We start from the raw sequence: 18,806 nt of genomic DNA on the forward strand, positions 1-18,806 counted from the left end.
TAGCTAGTTTTTAAATTAAAAAAAAATTTCCCCTGCCAATTAAACCTCATGTTGAATTATCACTCCAGAAGAATGTGCCATGAGCACGCCAGAGAAATCAAATGGTCTCTAACTCACATCCTCCCAAAGTGTACACAATTATTCCCCTGAAAGAGTCCAAATGAGGACACTGAGGCACAGATAGAATAACTGCCCAAGGTCATAGTCATAGGGCACTGATGGTGGCAGAGCCTGGGCACTTTTCTCCTTCTTACTTGGTTCACAGACTTTATCAAGGAAGAGTAGATGTGGGGTTAGGGAAGACCAAGACATGGGATCTCATCATTCTGACTCAACCAATAGCTCACTGTGTGACCTGGGACAAGACACTCCCCTCTCGGGGTCTGTTTCCTCACTTGTTTAACAAAGAAGTTCAACTAGATGATCACTAAAGGCCTCAGCCTGGGCCCCCCGGATATTCTGAGTTCTGTTCATCTAAATTAGAGTTCATGCCTCACCCCTCTAGGGACTGAGGTAGAGGGAAGGAGAAAGCAGGCTTCAGGGATATTGCTTCCATGGCTGGCCAGAATTATGAACCCTCCACTCTTTTTCACCCTACCCCACCCACCATACTCAGTCTAGAGGGTCCTCTACTTGCAGAAGAAATAGGCCCAGACCTCCATGTATACCTACCTGTGCATACAGATTCTGCTGGGGGTAGGCACTTCTGATTGGATACATGGCCGTCTGATAGGGGTTGGGTGATGGGGAGTAGGGGGGTGGAGCAGTATTACTCTGGGTCGGTGGGACCTTGTATGGAGTCCCTGCAGTATATCCTGTACCAAGGCAATAAGAGAGACTACCAGTTAGTTGGCATAACAGTGGTGCTAGAAGGCAGCAGGTCCCAGTCACAATTCCCCAGACAAAGATGGGCTGAATCCAGGCTGGAAACACAAATGAGAACAAACAAGAGAACAGGGCTCAACCCAGACAGCCCTAGCCCTAGAGGCAGCTCCCTCAGTCCTGGTGCACAGGGCAACATGTGTGTTTCTAGAGATTTTTTTATTTCTCTAGGTTTCAAGGACTCTCATCTACAAAAGTAAAAGGCCAGAACCAGATGGTCTCTTATAAGACCCTTTTAGCTATGAAGGCCTGAGTTCCTGCACTATCTGAGAAAAGTAGGTCCACACAGATGGAAGCCCCTTAACACCCCTACTCCCATCTTCTTGCTTTTCTGTCTCCTCACTTATCCCAGCATCTCAGAATATCTTTTGCTAGTGCTTTTTCTCCTTATAAGTATCTCCTTAACCATGCTGCCTCCTCCTCACCAAGTCTGAAGGTAAAAACCCACATAAAACATCTCTCAGATGCTCAGATTCTGGGATGTTGAAAACACTGCTCTGCAGGGCTGGCTTTTCCTCCCCTCCTGTGGCTTGTGGGAGGTCATCTTTGCCCCATGGGCCTGAAGTCAGGACCCAGACCTGGGCCATGTCTGCACCTCAGCAGGCCAGACAACAGCTGGGGGTTGTGAATTCAGGCCCCAAGAAGTTCACAATTGGCTATGAGAACAAACTGTGCTTCTTTTGAGACCTCCAAAAAAAGTCAGATCTTATGTTTACAGGAAGGACTTCAAATACAAGTCACTCAGGAACAAGGTGTCCTTATAAAATCACCAAATGGAATCATCCTATTGAACTAGGTAGTCATCTACTGATCCCCAATCCTCTGAGTTATATGAGGGGATCCTGAGGCTCAGATAGGACAAGTCTTTTTAGAAACTTCTCCTAAAGACTCTAAACTCTAGCCAAGCATGATGGTCTGTAACCCCAGCTACTCAAGACACTGCAGCAGGAGGATCACAGGTTCAAGACCAGCCTGGGTGACTTAGCAAAATAAAAAGGGCTGGGAATGTAGCTTAGTGGTAGAATGCCTCTGGGTTCATTCTCCAGTATTTAAAAAAAAAAAAATAAGATTCTAAAATTTTCCTTCTGAGTTGAAGGGTCAGTGTCAGAGGACCTTGGCTCTGAAGCCCCTGTGGAAAGATGCTAGGGTGGCTTCTGCCCTGTAGTCCTGTCCTAGGTGGGTCTAGCTAAAGTCGTTGGACCTCTCTGGGCTTCATTCTTTTGCCTATAAGATATTCACCAAGGAACCTTTAAGCCCCAAGGGACTGTGTCTGAAAGAAGGGACTAGGGGTCAGAGTAGCAAGGAACTTTATTAGAGGAGAAGTGATCTAGGCTTTGGTCTGGCTTTCTGCCTAACTTGGATGTCAACTGCCTAAATCTTTGGGCCTTAGTTTCTTATTTTGTAAAATAGGAGATTAAAAATGAAAATCTCTTTCTAAACTAAAATTCCATGGCTCTAAGATTATGGGTTTCCTCTATCCTAACTCCAAGTAAAAGCAAGCTACCACATGGGCACAAATCCTCAGTCACACCACAGCTTTAGCTTGGTATTTTCTGCCCTGATGACTCAAGAGGATATCAGAGCTATTGCTCAGCTGGCACAAAAGATGTCCTGTCATCTCCCCTGGAACTGTTATTTATTTTCCCACCTGCATATCTACAGAGTTTGTTCCATGAAAAAATTGTTTTGTCCTCAAGTTTGTTTGGGAAATAAGTAGCAAAGAAGATGGGGTGAAAAAGATACATTAAAGAAAAGGCAGAATTGATAAGAAGTAGAAATTAACTAGAAAGGAATTACAGAGCAGATTCCCTAAGGTTTCTAGACTATGGAGCTAAACCTGAGATGTGGTCTCAGGAAAAAAAGCAGATACCACATGAGTCTAGGTTTGCAGAAACCTAGAAGGAGCCATCTGATGGGTACTTCACTTTTTCACCTTGGAGACAGTTTATTTCTCTAAGAAACAAAGGGGATTCTCAAAATGGGCTGATTCCAGGGGATCTTCTTTTCTTTTATGGTACCAGAGACTGAACTCAGGTGCCTTGCACATCCTAGCCAAATTTTCTACCAATGAGCTATATCCCCAGTCCCCCAGGGAACTTAATAGTATTTGGAGAAGAGAAAAGAAGGGGATGAGTTTTGAGGTCCCATAATTTGTGAAGTAGCAATGTAATATAGAGATAAATAGGTATTTTTTTGTTTGTTTGTTTGTTTTTTGTTGTTTTAATTTTGTGGCCCTGAGAAGTCTTTAAAATAATTCAATGAGCTATGAATCTCTGAAGATGGGGGGATATATAAGGGACTGTATTCCCCTAAAATTATCACAGAATTATTATTATTATTTTTGGGTGGTATTAGAAATTGATCCCAGAGGCACTCTGCCAGTGAGCTACATCTCCAGCCCTTTTTATTTTTTATTTCAAACAGGGTCTTGCTAAGTTGCTGAGACTGGCTTCAAATCTGTGATCCTTCTGCCTCAGCCTCCTGAGCAGCTGGGATTAAGGATGTGTGCCATCACACCTGGTAGGACCACAGAAATCTTTTATTCATAATAATAATTCCAGTCAGTGGTTTTCTGTAATTACAACTTATCTGGTAAATAAATCTTTAATTTAACTACATACCTGCAATGACTACTTTCTTGTTACAATGGTAGTTACAGAGATCATATGGATTGAAAAGCCTGAAGTATCTACTATCTCAAAATCTGGCCCTTTATAGGAAAGTTTCCTGACCCTTGATTTAAAGGAATAAAACAAGGGCTGGGGCTGTAGCTCAGTGGTAAAGCACCTGCCTTGCATGTGTGAGGTCCCGATTCAATCCTCAGCACCACATAAAAATAAATAAAAATACTGTGTGTTAATCTACAACTAAAAAAATGTTTAAAAAAAAAGGAATTAAACAAGATGTAGAGGGGCTGGGGATGTAGCTCAGTGATAAGGCATTTGCCTAGCATGTGTGAGGTCACAGGACTCAGGTCCCAGAGCATTGCAAACAACAAGAAAATAAAACAAAACAAAGGCTGGGGATGTAGCTCCTGGGGAGAGTGCTTGCCCAGCAAGGATAAGGTCCCAGGTTCAAGTTCCAGTACAGAAAAAAAAGGAAGGGCTTATTTTAAAAACAAAATAAGCCAGGCATGGTAGCACACACCTGTAATCCCAGCAATTCAGGAGGCTGAGGGTAGGAGGATTGCAAGTTCAAGGCCAGCTTCAACAATTTAGCAAAACCCTGTCTCAAAAAAAGGCTCGGGGATGCTACACAGTGGTTAAGTGCCTGGCTTTCTACCTAATTTGATACTTGCGTTCAAAAAAAAAAAAAAAGAAAAGGAAAAGAAAGAAAGAAAGAAAAGGAAACAATACAAAACAATGCGTGGAGAGTCCTGCCAGGATAAACATCTGGTTTCTATGCAGAAGAGGGCATCCTCAATCGGAAGATGGCTGTCTCTGAAGGTACTACAGCACAGAGCAGTGGTTACAATCTGAAGACAGACTGACAGTCTGGGGCCAGACCCCAGTCCTGCAATTTAATAGCTGTGGAATATATCATCTTCTCACCTGTAAAATGGGGGTAGTAACAGCACCTACCTCATAAAGTTTCTGTGATAAATACATTGATAAGTGCAAAGCACTTAGTACAGTGCTGGACGTATTATAAGCATTTTAAACAGGGTAGCTGTTATTATTTTTTTCTCTCTCACTGCATAAAGATAGTAAACTTCCTATTCTGGAGACATAAAAGCCAAGTCTGGTCTGAATGAATACAAAAGATAAGAAGTTAAATTATGACTGGTATGGTTTGTTCCAATTTGGAGCAAAGACTCCAGGACTCTAATATTCTAAAATTTTATGGATGAAATACTATGATTTTATGATTCTTTATAGAGTTAACAGGATAACACTGCTGGTTACTTTACTTCATGCTCATAGAGAATGTGCTCTGGAATTTTTATATTCACCAGGAAAGGTTCTGCAACCCCTCTATACCACAAGGACAACCATATTACAAAGTGCAGGGACTCTCCCTCTGAGGAAAAGGCTCTCAGAGACTGCAGTAGAATCTGCTTTCCACATCTAAGAAAAACCTTTTCTGAGAATGTTTCCCTTTCTTCATGTTATGAAATGAGACACATACTCAGAATACAAACAAGTAACCAAAACATCCTTGGCAACCAAAGAGATGCTGATCTAGAAGGCCCTGCTTGTCTGTCTAGACAGTTTGGGATGGGAGAAGCAGAGCCGCAGAGCTAGAAGAGGTCTTAGAGATCTCCCAGACCGACATAAACATTTCACAGGTGAGAGAATAAACAGATACTAAAAGAGAATGACTGCTCATGGGGACACTTTCTCTAACCACAGTGGTAATCAAGGTTACCGTTTGTGTCAGGAAGATATGAGGCTACAGAAGCTACCCAGGGTCCTCAGCCTAGGCTCCTTCAGAGAGTTCTGCTCACTTCTCTCAGGGAATGTACTCATTTGGTCTTTCTGAAGATGATGATATTCTGAGTTTCTGAGTATCTCAGTAGGACTTTTATGAGAACATTACTACAGAGGACTTTCTACAACAGACTGGTGGTCCTTAGGGAATAATGAAAATTCCTGTTGTTGTAGTCTGGGTTACTTTAAGTATCACAAAAGTCAGGGTTTCTTAGTTTGTGAATCTAAGTAAAAGAAGTTGTTGGGGCTGGGCCCAGTGGCACACACCTGTAATCCCAGGGGCTCAGGAGGCTGAGGCAAGAGAATTGGGAGTTCAAAGCCAGCCTCAGGAAAGGTGAGGCGCTAAGCAACTCAGTGAAACGCTGTCTCTAAATAAAACACAAAATAGGGCTGGGGATGTGGTTCAGTGGTCCAGTGCCTCTGAGTTCAATCCTTGGTACCATGAAAAAAAAAAAAAAGTTACTGGGCTTCTTGCAAAACAAAACAAAAAAAATGGTTTTTACCCAAGTGAACTTAGGCTCACTGATGGCCTGGCAATCCTGAAAGAAATTCTGAATCTGAAGGTCATAATATTAGGACTTCGATATGATGTGCTTTAAGGACATTAGAGGCTTGCAATCAACCTTCTCCATTTCAGAGGAAGAATCTAGAGCCTGAAAGGACAGCAATTTCAATTTCCCCCAAATTGCATAATAAATTAATGAAAGCTGTGTCCAGAGTTCAGGGCATGAGTTCTTGTCTTGGACAGAGCTCTTTCTGAGTTAAGGGTTTCTCCAGTTCAATTTTGGGCATTTAGTATATTGGTCTTTGTATCCTCATTTCACTAAGGGCAAAATCATAAGAGGAATTTGATCATTAGAAGTTCCAGCTTTGCCTTATAAAAGAAGCTTTATGATATCTATTGTTTGTCTCAGGTTCCTAACCATAATTTTAGGCTCCATCAAACAGGATAATAAAGAGAGTGTGTATGTTAGCAAGTAAAACTTTTCCAGCCCTCTCTTCAGACCTTCTTCACTGTTATAAATCTTTCAGTTGTAGAAGCCCTACTACTTTCAAAGGTATTAGTCCTCACATCACAGGTGCCTTTTAGACTAATAGGTTTATTGATCAGTGAGTTTATACGTCTGGACGAAACAAAGCTCTATGTCTGAGTCTTGCCTTGACCTCTGACTCTCCTTGTTGGTAGCTAAACTGAGCACTGAATAAGTAGGAGGGAGACCTATTTTCAAACAGGCTTAGCAAGTGCTGGTGAAACCAAAATGAATTTGTCAAAGCACCCTGAATTTTCTATGGCACTAGAAGCAACAAAGTGTGGCAATTAATGGGTCAGTCAATCCCAACTTCATTAAAGAGTTACACAGGTTTAAACATTCCTTATTTACAAGAGAGGGATACATTTTGGTCCTTCCCAGGGACTGTGACAGACTGTCTGAGAGGGGATGTGGTTACTGGACATTTTAATGGAGTTTCAGGAAGCCTTCAGATAGTATAAGGCAAAGCCTTCTGATACTTGGACTGCCTAACTGTGCAAAGGGCTGCCTCTGAAAGAAACTAGATTGCTGATCCTGAAGACATGAGCAAAGGCTTGATGGCAACTACTGGTGAGAGCTGCTGGAGAGGAGGTCCCTGTGGTGGGGAGGATATTGATACAGAGCTGCAACGTGAGAGAATCAGGAGTCTACTGGTTATTGAGAATGTTTAGGATGAACCAATTCAGGGGCCTCATTTAAAAGACCAAAGTCCAAAGCATGTGCTGCTTATTAGTTGGGCAGCACTGGGCATATTACCTTTTTGAGCCTCAATTTTCTAACTAGAAAGAAAAATCCACCTAAATAATTTTTTTTTTAAGAGAGAGAGAGAGAATTTTTTTTAATATTTATTTTTTAGTTTTCGGTGGACACAACATTTTGATTTTACTTTTTTGTGGTGCTGAGGATTGAACCCAGCGCCCCGTGCATACCAGGCGAGTGCACTACCGCTTGAGCCACATCCCCAGCCCCCTAAATGACTTTTAAGATCATAGTGTTGACTAAATGAGAGGGTGCTGGGCAAAGTGGCCCACCTGTAATCCCAGTGACTCAGAAGGTTGATGCAGGAGGACAGCAAGTTTAAGGCCACCCTCAGCAATTTAGCAAGGCCCTAAGCAACTCAGTGAGGTCTTATTTTTAAAAAAATAAAAAGGGCTAGAGATGTAGCTCAGTGGTAGGTACCCCTGGGTTCAATGCCTAGTATTGCCAAAAAATAAAAATAAATAAATAAGAGGATGATTATGAAAGTACATTATTCAAAAGACAAGCTATACTCTGTAAGCTGATATTGACATCTAGGGGCAAATGATAAGAAGAAGTGACATTGGAGGTTTTTTTGTTTTGTTTTTTAAAGAGAGAGTGAGAGAGAGGAGAGAGAGAGAATTTTTTTAAATTTTTTTTTTTTTTTTTTTAGTTCTCGGCGGACACAACATCTTTGTTGGTATGTGGTACTGAGGATCGAACCCGGGCCGCACGCACACCAGGCGAGCGTGCTACCACTTGAGCCACATCCCCAGCCCAACATTGGAGATTTTAAAGAGAAAATACAATGAATTCTTCTAATCTACTTACTTGGTAGACTAGCAATTTACTGTAATATCAGACTAAAGGCTTATAGCCCCTGCTGGCACAACTCCAAGGCTGAGTCCTCACCATATCCAAGTCAGCCATTCATCTAAAAGCTCCCATGAGGCACCAAGTTCTTCCTTATATGGAATCAAAATGCCACTCAGTAATTTCTAATCACTGGGTCTCATTTCCTCAGTGGAACCACTGTGTGAAAAATCAGAAATATAGGGACTGGGGATTTGGCTCAGTGGTAGAGCGCTCACCTACCATGTGCAGGGCATTGGGTTCGATCCTCAGCACCAATAAAAAAAAAAATAAAATAAAGGTATTGTGTCTAATTAAAACAAAAAATATATTTAAAAAATCAGAAATATAAAGATGATAGCACTAGTTATCCTACTGAGCCTCTAGATTATCATGATCAATCTGACAAGGCCGGCTGGCTTTTGTCAATATATGTACTTTATTCCCATAGTATAGCTTCCACAAGGGCAGTGCTCCTCAAAGGGGGTGGGGTGGGGTGGCATTTACTAAGTTTGGAGACATTTTTGGTTGTCATATAGTGCTTTGCTCCTGGCATCTAGGTGTAGAGACCAGGAATGCTGCTAAACATCCTGCAATGCTCAGGACAGTCCCCAACAACAAAGAATTATCTGGCCCAGAAGTCAATAGTGCTGTAGTTAAGAAATCCTGCCTAAGGGGAAATCCCTCTCTGTCCAAACACACACAGGTCTTCAAAATGTGCCTTCTGTTCTTTCCCTTGAAATGCAGTAACAGTCTTTTCCCAATCCAATTTCTCAGCCAGAAGGAGAGTACTCTTTTTCCCTCCCTCACTGTTGTGTGTCTCCCTAAAACAGGGTGCATGATCAATGAGATCTTTACTGAATGAGGAAGGCCAACTTTTTGCATGGATAGGAGAACCTTTTAAAGTAGTATTTATATAATAAAGATCATTTTTTAAAAATCCCCTTTCCTTTCTTTCTAAGAAACAAATCAGTCCCAACCAAGGGGAACAAGGAAAGGAGGAGACAGGCTGTATTTACTGAAAGCCGCAGAGGATGCTTGGTAAGTTCGGTTCTCGGTCCCGGTGTCCACTGGGAGGTGGAAGGTGCCTTCAGTGCCACAGGAAGACGAGTTCTGTGGCCAGGCCTGTTTCATCAGCAGAGTGGCTTAAGGGAAGACACAAGAATGGCATTAGGCAGAAATAAGAAGTGGGCACCACCAATCACAGACATAAAGCAAGGATTTTGTGCTGGACAGAAACATATAACCCAAAGGGCCTGTTCAGACACACAGAATGATTCAGCCTTTCTGAGATGGGTTAGTGGGGTGGGAGCAGTGCTGAAGTGAGCTTCCAGATGGTTGAAAACTGAGGAAATCTGCACTTACGCTAAGAGCATCAGGATTTTCTAGGTACCACTAAAACCATGAACATGTCCATGAATACTGCTTCCTTCTACCTGACCTTCTGGCATAAGGCTCTGGTATATTCCTCAGCTACTTTATAATGTGGATCAAGTTGGGAGCCTTTGTGTACTGGGCTATATCAACTCAGCCCCCCTTCTTTTTGTCTGAAATTTCCTCAGGAGGTGTATTTAATAAGTTGTGGGAAAACTTTATTCTTGCTGGAATACAATGTCCTCTAAGTGGACTGAGATGTAACCATGCAAGCTTAAAAGGCACAGGGCCCTGTGGGTGTGTTCCTAGTTATCCAGTGGGGCACTCCTTGCTAACTCATCCTGGACACCCATCCAAGGTCAGATGAACAAACCTCTACATATCCCTGAATTATATCCTGCTGAGGTGCTACTGGGTGTCCCACCTGAGACAGCTCATAAATTAGAAATGATCCTTTAGACCATCCCAAAAGTAAATACCAACTTGGGGTAGGTGTGAAATAGAGATGAGGCCCAGTTTGAGGTCTGTAAAGACTTCCTTGGCTAACTCAAAGCTCAGCTTGAGAAGCTTGAAAGATGATCCTTTATGTTCTAGAAGTGGGACTGACTCAAAAAACTTACCTTCATGGTACCCAGAGGGGAAGGAGAGAGGAAATAGGGCTCCAAAGGGTAGAAATGCCCAACTTTTTACTATACTTTCAAACACTAGAGAAGAAACATCCTTTACCCAAATTTCTATTTCATTCAAATAAGGTCTTGGGAGTCCTTGTTATGGAATTTTTAAAAGTATATTAGCAGGAGATGGGGTTGTACTGACAATAGTCAAATATAATTGAAACATTTTCACAAGGGGCTAAGGTAAGTCACTTTAATCTGAGAAGAAAGTATGCCTATATATGCTCTAATTTCACCAGGATATTCTACCTTCAGAGAGATTTCATATCTTCCTCTGACTGTCTGGATAATAACAAATGTCTCTGTTCCTTCAATCACAGAACTGCTAAGGTTAGAAAAGGTCAGGGACTCTACTGTTCTTACTAAACTAAGGCTAGGAGTGCAGCTATTATATGCTGACTCTGCTTGCATTAATGGCCCGCAATATATACAGCAGATGCTGAAGAATGAGAAGGAAATCATGGGCAGGAAAGTGACACTAAAAGGAGAATTCTGGCAAAGAGAAATGGAGGCCTAGCGGAACTCCAAGTATAGTTCAGGGCCTCTTCTGGATATCCAGACATGGCTCTGCATATACTACAGGAGGAGAGAAGTCCATTTAAAGCAATCATCTTGGGTTCTTTATGGGGGCAGAGGGCTGGTATGAAGGGGATTAACAAAGGATCCAATTAGTGTTGAAAAGCTTATGAAGATGTCTCCAAATTTAGAACTTGACACTCCATGTGGCTGGAAAGCTGAGGCCACCCAACACAACTACCTGAAAGGTTAAACATGTAAGTTCTGAGGAGTCAGAAAGAATAAGCCCATGCCCATAAGAACCTCATGGGACTCCACCAGTGAGCAGGAGCATTGAATTTGGTTGTATAAATTTGGAGAAATTAGAGGTCCTGATTCATTCCAATTTTTTCCTCCAAGTGGCACATACTTCAACATAATTTGCATCATTAGCCAAAAGTCTGACATTAGCCTGAAGGGCTGTGTGACAAGGTAAATCAAATTTAGCCAAAGAGTACTGAGGTCTAACTGCGCTCAGCACTGAGGGGAGCGCCACCGTGGACAGGAACACAACGTGGGTCACGGTCACTGCACACAAGGTACTTACAATCTAGCTGGGGATGCAACATAGCCACACGCCAACCAGGGAGTGAACAAGACAGCATGATACCCAGTAAAACAATGTTGCAGATTAATCAGGAAAAAAGCAAATGAGATTATGCCTTTGATTGTCTTCCCTAAGTGAACCCTTAGCTAAACTATACATTTTCCTGAATAAAGGGGCATTTTCTTCTGGTTTCATTAAAGAAAACAAACATTATTTCTATGCCTCCTCTATATATTTGAATATTAAATAATTGAATAAATGTGAAAATTTAAAACCAAATATCAACTTGACCTCCTCATTAGTTAGATAATCCTGTTCTTCTAAGTACAATTCTAACGGCACCCATTCTGTTGGTGGTGTTGATCAGAGCTTAGTTGTGGAATGAAAACAAACCCAACTAAAGCTTTTTAGAAGTATAGTGGTGGAAGAGGCTGCTCTAATAGGAGGGCATATTCTTGGGTGCCAGAAAGAAACCACTTCCTAGAAATGTTTTATATTTTGAACTGTGTGATTGCTATATTTATATGTATATATGTGTGTGTGTGTGTGTGTGTGTGTATTACAGTGTGTGTATTACATGTGAAAAATGTTGTTAAGCTGTATACTTAAGATCAGTGTACTATATTATATGTGCCAGCCTTCAAGTCAAAAAGACCGAACAAAAGAGCAGCCAGTCACAGCAGGCTGCCCACATCCAGGTGCTGGGTTGTTCACTTCCCTGGATATGGGACCTTCACACCCTCTGACACTTGAACAATCTGTTAAGCACACTTACAAAGAGGAGAGGCAGCAAGGGACCATCATCCTGAACAATGTACTGAGTCAGGAAATTTGCATTCTTCTATCCTGGGCTCTGCCACTTATTAGCTATGGGATCTTGGGCAAGTCACTTAATTTTTTGGTTATCTCAAAATGGCAATAACTACCATTCACTGATTGCTTCATAGTATTGACATGAGGGTAAAAAATAAAGTGTCATCCAGTTTAAGTTCTGGTAGCTATCTATTCTTCCATCTCCATACTGGTAAAGGGCTTTAATTCAAGCTCTCAGCATCTCTCACCTGAATTGCTCCAACTGCTTCCTCACTGTTCTGTTTGTTTTTAAACCTGTCCCCTCCAATCATTAAGCTACAGCTACAATGACCTATCTAAGGTTCTCTACTGCATATAGGCTGGTCTGAAGTCTTTATTGCATTCAAGGCCCCATGATCTAGTTCCGATTATCTCGCTAGTCTCTCAGTCTCCAGTCTATACTACAGTACACCCACTGATTATCATTCCCAGAATATGCAGAGGAGCTACACATATCTGTGGTTTTGTCCATACTGCTAGCTCTTCTGGCATGTCTCATCTCACATTCCACCTGGTAAACTTAGACTAATTCATCAATCATGAGCTGAAGATGCACATGTACTACAAAGTCTTTTCTTCTCTCCACCCAGTGACCACAGCTTCTGCATGCACTCCATGTAGTTGACCACTCTCACCATTCCTGTGATTCTTAGAAGTTCCTGTACTTGGCTGGCTTATCTGTCTCCCCAGTAATTTGCACACTCCTTGAGAATTGGAGAGCTTGTCTTACTGGTCTTTGTATCTTCAAAGGGCCACTTAGGGCCTGCCACAGAATATTTTGTTAAGAGTTCTATCCATACTACTCATGCATCCTCATTTCAGATGCTTTAAGTGGAAGGGTGAAGAAGTCTGAGACCTTCTCTAACTTTTTATGGAAACCTCTGTCCAAGTTCATATATTCTGGGGCAACCAAGAGAGAGAGAGAGAGAGAGAGAGAGAAAGAAATAGGTCTGTGGCTTGCAAAATTGAAATAATAAAATTGTAAAAGGATGGGATGTTAGCATTAAAGATATGAAAATATCCATGTGGAATAAAACTTTATCTATAGCCTAGAAACATTAGCAAGTTGCCCAAGATCACACAGCCCACAATAGTGGCAAGAAATTTCACAGCTCATCTTCTGAAAGATGTGCAATACAAAAATTTAATTTCTGACAACTAGATGATCAAGGTTTAAAAGTTGAGAAAGTGTGCAGAGATTTTACAAAAACACTGTCCTCAGCAGCCCAGGTGAGGGTGGTTAAAGTGGCAAGTCCTTCCCATGGTCCCTTCCTGTCTATGACAAAAAGGACCTAGTCAAGTTACACTGCTAGGACCCTCACAGGTGCCCAGAAGTTCCCGTGGTGCCTTGGGCCTGGAGTCCACACTGCCCCAGAACTCAGCTTTTGATCCCTCAACTCATTGGCACACTTGGCTTCCACCTTTCACCATCCCGGAAAATGCCCCAATAATGAGCCCAGAGCTCAAGATCTGAGCTAAGGGAACAGATTGTATTTAAAGTCACCAAGTCTTCAAACATGTCAGACTGCTGATGGAGATAAGGAAATCCGATCCTGGGGCAGACTGGTGTTTTAGCATAATCCAGGGACTCCTTCAAAGAGGCTGCCACAAAGCCAACAGAAAAGCCATATATAGACCCTGGAATTTTGGTTCATTTGTTTGAATTCAGCAGCCAGGTTAGGATGAGAGACGCCTTTTAGTGCCATGATCCTTCATTGCTGCCCTAGGGAAATGGTTCATGTGTGTCTCCAACCCATGATTTTGCACCATCAGACATGTTCCTGCATGCTTTAGGAACTGCTGCTGAGCCACCTGGGGGGAGCCCAAGCCTAGGGGATGGGATTTAGGGAAGAAAGGAGAGGGGTTCTACCATTGTTACAAGATAACACATTCATAGGCCGTAATACAGATGAGGAAAAATAGCTCTCCTACCATAAGCTGAATGCAGGAACTGAAACTCTGTTGGATAGAAATGTTAGTTGAAATTACCACTAAGAATTTGTGCAAAGTTTTACATATTGCAGTTACATATACATTCTTTGGCTTAAGATAGCAGTTTCCCCCAGGCCGCACAAAAAATGGTGACTATATGGGGTATGAAGTACCTCTACCCTGGAGAGGGTGACAGACTTGCCATCCAGGAAAGTTCAGTCATTGCAGAGAAAAATCTCCCTGGATGCCATGGCATCTTCCATATAGCTGACCCAGAAGCTGCCTAGATGTGAACAAGACCAAGCTCTTGCTCTTTGTTCATTCATGATAAAAACATGTTTCAATCCTCCCAAGAACCAGAGAGGGTGAAGATGTGATAGATATTAGAGGAAGTGAAAGTTCAGGGACAATACCATCAGCATTTAGAATTGTTTGTAAAATCCCAGAGAGCTAGGCCTAAGCCTCCAGGACTTGCTATACAAGTCTGAATCCCAGCTCTGCTGCTTTTTTAACTGTATAAGTTTGCACAACTTATTTAACCTCTGAACAAAATTTGAGGCAAGCAGCTCCAACACACAGAACTAATATAAAAAGGAACATTTATAGCATGCCTTGCATAGTGCCTGGAAGGAGGCAGGTGTTCAGGAAACAATTCCTTCCCCCTACCATTCTTTAGGCTTATCATATGCAAAATGGGAATAATATATTTGTACTTTATAGGCATTATGAAACCAGGTGAGATAATAGATAAAAAAATGCTTTTGTATACAGATTCTTGTGAGGCGGTATTATATTTTTATTATACTAGTTACCCTGTTTACCCTCCCTTTTCATTTTCAAGTCAGATTACCATTAATATGATAAACTCTTTGCTCTGGGGATTCTGAAAACCTAGTCTTGGATAGCTTCTGCCTCCTGTGGGGCCAAGTAGTTCTTAAATTAAGATTCTTGAAATCATAAAGAACTTGGAAAAAAGCTCCAAGTACCAACCTTGCTTTCAGAACCAATCAAAGAACTTCCTTGCATTCTAGACAGATGATATCTTAGGTGCTAAAAATAGATCTGTCTAAAGCAACTTCTTGGTCTCCTTGAAGCAACCGAAAGATATTTAAACCTGAGAGCCTGGTTCCTTTGCAGACATCTGCTCCTGTGATGCAGGCACCTCTCTGCATCACAAGTGGCTGGCTTTGGCAGGAAGCTGAGAGTAACCTACACTGTCCTCTCTGACCCTGAACCAGCTCCTCCTTGTCAAGAACTTCCCCACTGCAATCAGGAAACCTATGAATACAGAGGCCAGCATCCCACAATATGAAGCAGACCCAGTTTGTGAGAGTGTGTATGTGTGTGTGTGTAAAATTCAGAAGGCAAAGGTGTCTCCCCAAGGTCACACCAAAATCAGAAAAGAGTTAGTGCTACAGTCCAGGTTTTCCAACTTTCAGGATGCGGCTTTCTAATACAATGCAGTAGCATTACCCTTTCTTGTGTACTTTGTGGGTTTCTGAGCAAATGGTCTAGGTTACCTCCATTAGCTCCTGAAAATATGTTGACTTTTAAAACACAAAATTGGACTGGGCATGGTGGTGCACAGGAGGATCATGAGTTCAAAGCCAGCCTCAGTAACTTAGCAAGACCCTGTCTCTAAATAAAATATAAAAGGGGCTGGGATGTGGTTCAGTGGTTAAGCACTCCTGGGTTCAATTCCTAGTACCAAAAACCAAACAAACAAAAAGCCATAAAATGGGAAAATCATGTTAGGTGATGACTTTTATTATTTTACTTTTTTTTTTTTTTACCAGCAGTTTTCCAATCTCTCCATTTTTGTTTTAGTTCATTTTTTCTTTGACAGTCTCAATTTCCTCCTTTCTGCACCACCTTTTCTCTCTACTCTGGTTATTCCAGTTTAACACTTCAATTTCTCTCTGCCAACTGCCTCAACAATAAAGTAGTGGTTTAGAGTTCACGTAGCCATGTGACATGATACTGGGCTGTGGAACTTTGAGCTAGTTACTCAACTTCTCTGAGTTTTAGTTTTTCCATTTAGAAAATGGGAGTAACAATAGTACTCACCTCAAAGTTCTGATTTGTTATAAAACAAGTTAACATCTGTAAAGAGCTTAAAATAGTCTCTGACACAAAGGAACCCTTCACTAAATAATAGCTATTTATTCCTTGTCTTCCCTCTTTCTTGCCAAACAATCTTATAATCTTTCACCAGAAGTGCTGAAAAGAGCCCACTGCTGGGAATTAGAGCCTGGACCAATTCCTGGCCTCCACCTCACTCAGCCTCCAGTATTACCCTGCTCTGTGCTATCATTTAGTAGTTTCCATTCCCACTGTTTCATGTGAGGCTTTTACACTTTGACTTTTATTTTTCCTCTATCCCTCATCACCTTTGTGTCAGCAAATCAAGGCCATTAGATCATAACTCTCCACTTTCCACTGGTCAATTGATTCTAAACACATTTCCTGTGACTTTTCCTATGATCTGAGAGGAAGAACTGCCCTCCTGTGTGAGGTACCCCACTTCCCCCTGCCACTCAATTCCCCAAAACTAGGAAGAGAACTGAATTCTCGATTTCCCACCCCAATGCAGTCTCTGTGCAGGCCTAGCTGTGTGGCACTGCTTCTCCCGCATATCTGACTTGTCCCCTCCACTTGCTCCTCCCATCATGCCTATACCCAATCATGCCTATACCCCCCAAAACTTTCTCAACCCCAAGCACCCTTTATAGTCAATGCCATTTTATTTGGCTTTCCCTGGTAGCCAAGCTTCTCGTAAGCATGGCCTCCACCTGCTAAATCTACTTCTCTCCTCCCTGGTTCACCATAGATTGGTTTCCAGTCTCACCACCTACCTGACTGCTGCCAGTGAGGTCATTGGTGGCCTCCTGACTATCAAGACAATCAATATTCCTCACTCCTACCTCAGCTTCTGCTACAACTTGTTTCACTTTGCTTTAGACTAGTTTACAAAGCCAACTCACAGATCTCATGAAGATTTAAATCACTTACCTATTGTGATAGATTTAATAACCAAAGCTACCATAGCTTTTAAAGATAAAACTTACCAAATTTCATTATTTTTTTCAGAGAGAATTTCTGCAGCTTTTATTGTTGCTGCCTCCTATTATAGATTTTTGGGGAAATATATTTTATTGATTAAAAGAAAACAGAAAATCAATGCTGAGATGTAGATTTTGGTCCATGTATCACCACTTCCCTTATAAGCTCTTAAGGCAGTGACAGCAGCTTCTTCAGTCTTCCTGACTGCCTCAGGCATAATAGGGCCAAAATGAATATCTGTGTAATGTCACATTTATGTAAACACTTTAGGGGTTATCATTAGTTATATGTATAAAACAACTCTTGTTTGCAGAAAAAAAAAAAAAGAGGGTCCTATCTGATAACTTCATGATGTGTGTGTGTGAGAGAGAGAGAGATGGGGTGGGGGGTATGGTAAGGATATGATTCCAGGGCTCAAACAGAGATCTTCAAATATAGCCCACATTCATTTCTGCTTTAAATATCCCAGAAGAATGGGAATGAGGGGACTGGGGATGCAGCTCAGCGCTACAGAGCTTGTATGAGGTCCTGGTTCGATTCCTAATACCATATACACATACACACAAAGGGGAATGACAGTAGAAAGAATACTGGTTTAGTACAAAACAGCATGGGACTGAGAGACAGGAAATCTGCCAAGGGTTCTAGTTCATAAGTTGTTGCTGATTCATTGGATAATGTGGAACTAAACACTGTTTCTGGGTTTCTGTAGTCAAGAGGCTTAACTGGAGAAACCTCTGGAATCTTTTCAAGCTTTTAAATTCCATAATAATAATCACTAAACAAGAAAATGGGATGTTAGGATATTCAAGGCCTTTCCAAATCACCTTTTCACATCTTTAGTTAAGATTCATCACCACCTCCCACCCTGGCCCATGCTTCAACTATTCCTATTCACTTCTAAGTCTCTAACAGTGTCATGTTCCCACATTTCCATGTCTTTACCAAGCTTGCTCTGCCTGGAATGCCCAGTCCTCCTTTGTGTGATTAAAAGAACTCCTCCTAGGGCTGGGGATGTGGCTCAGTGGTATAGTACTTACCTAGAATGCATGAGGCTCTGCGTCCAATCCCCAGCAGTTGGGAGTGGGGGAGACTTTCTATTTCTCCCTCAAGTCTCTATTCTTCTATACTCTTACCTCCAGGCAGACTGTGGTTCCCTCTTCTCTTTTAATATGTATTCCTTTTATAATATTTACTGTATTGTATTGCAATGAATTTGTCTACATGTTAGGCTCCAAAATGGACTGTAAGCTACTTCAGGGAAAGATATCATGTTTTAATTTTTCTATCCCAGTATGGAGGACAGTCAACGAATAAATACTTGCTGAATAAATGAAGAAGAGTTTCCATAAAACAACTTAAACCCTGAGGTAAGTAGTTACATTTGAATCTCAAGAGAGGTGAGGTAACTGCCCAAGGCTTTAATGAATCAGTTGGGTAATCTGGATTTTAACCCAGGATTTTCTAACCACAGAACCTATACATTCTCTTGCTCTTTTTCCTACCCCAGTTCTAGCAATCTAAAGGGCTTCATGCTTGCTAGGCAAGTGCTCTACCACTGAGCCACACCCCCAGTCCTTTTATTTTTTATTTTGAGAAAGGTTCTTGATAAGTTGTCTAGACTGGCCTCAAACTTGCAATCCTCCTACCTCAGCCGCCTGAGTAGTTAGGACACCATGCCCAATTTTCCTGCTCTTGAGTGTTTAAGTATTGGCTCAGCAAGGGGTTACGATCAGTGTAAGATCTCTGCAATGCAACTGCCCAAATTAGAATAAACCCTTTTAATATTTTCATATCCACTTCAACCTCTATCCAAGAAGTATTGGACATTTATTATTTTTGAAAAACAAGTAGCTTTTCTAAGCTCGAAAACCAC

General features: G+C 41.7%; 1 protein-coding gene across 5 annotated transcripts in view; it reads right to left on the minus strand.

The window, feature by feature from the left end:
* The window catches only part of Fam168a (family with sequence similarity 168 member A), a 183,484-nt gene that overhangs the window by 8,815 nt on the left and 155,863 nt on the right, over nucleotides 1-18,806 (minus strand). For 2 of the 5 annotated variants that reach the window (XM_040284926.2, XM_005323174.5), the window contains 3 exons: nucleotides 13,868-13,894; nucleotides 8,953-9,078; nucleotides 673-815 (listed from right to left, as the gene is read on the minus strand). In XM_040284926.2, coding sequence (XP_040140860.1) covers nucleotides 673-815; nucleotides 8,953-9,078; nucleotides 13,868-13,894 — 296 coding nt within the window. The remainder of the gene's footprint in view (nucleotides 1-672; nucleotides 816-8,952; nucleotides 9,079-13,867; nucleotides 13,895-18,806) is intronic. The other 3 variants (XM_040284927.2, XM_021725078.3, XM_078046659.1) reach the window with 2 other exon arrangements.

The sequence above is a fragment of the Ictidomys tridecemlineatus genome, chromosome 4 (genome assembly GCF_052094955.1).
Source record: "Ictidomys tridecemlineatus isolate mIctTri1 chromosome 4, mIctTri1.hap1, whole genome shotgun sequence".
NCBI classification, from domain to species: domain Eukaryota; kingdom Metazoa; phylum Chordata; class Mammalia; order Rodentia; family Sciuridae; genus Ictidomys; species Ictidomys tridecemlineatus.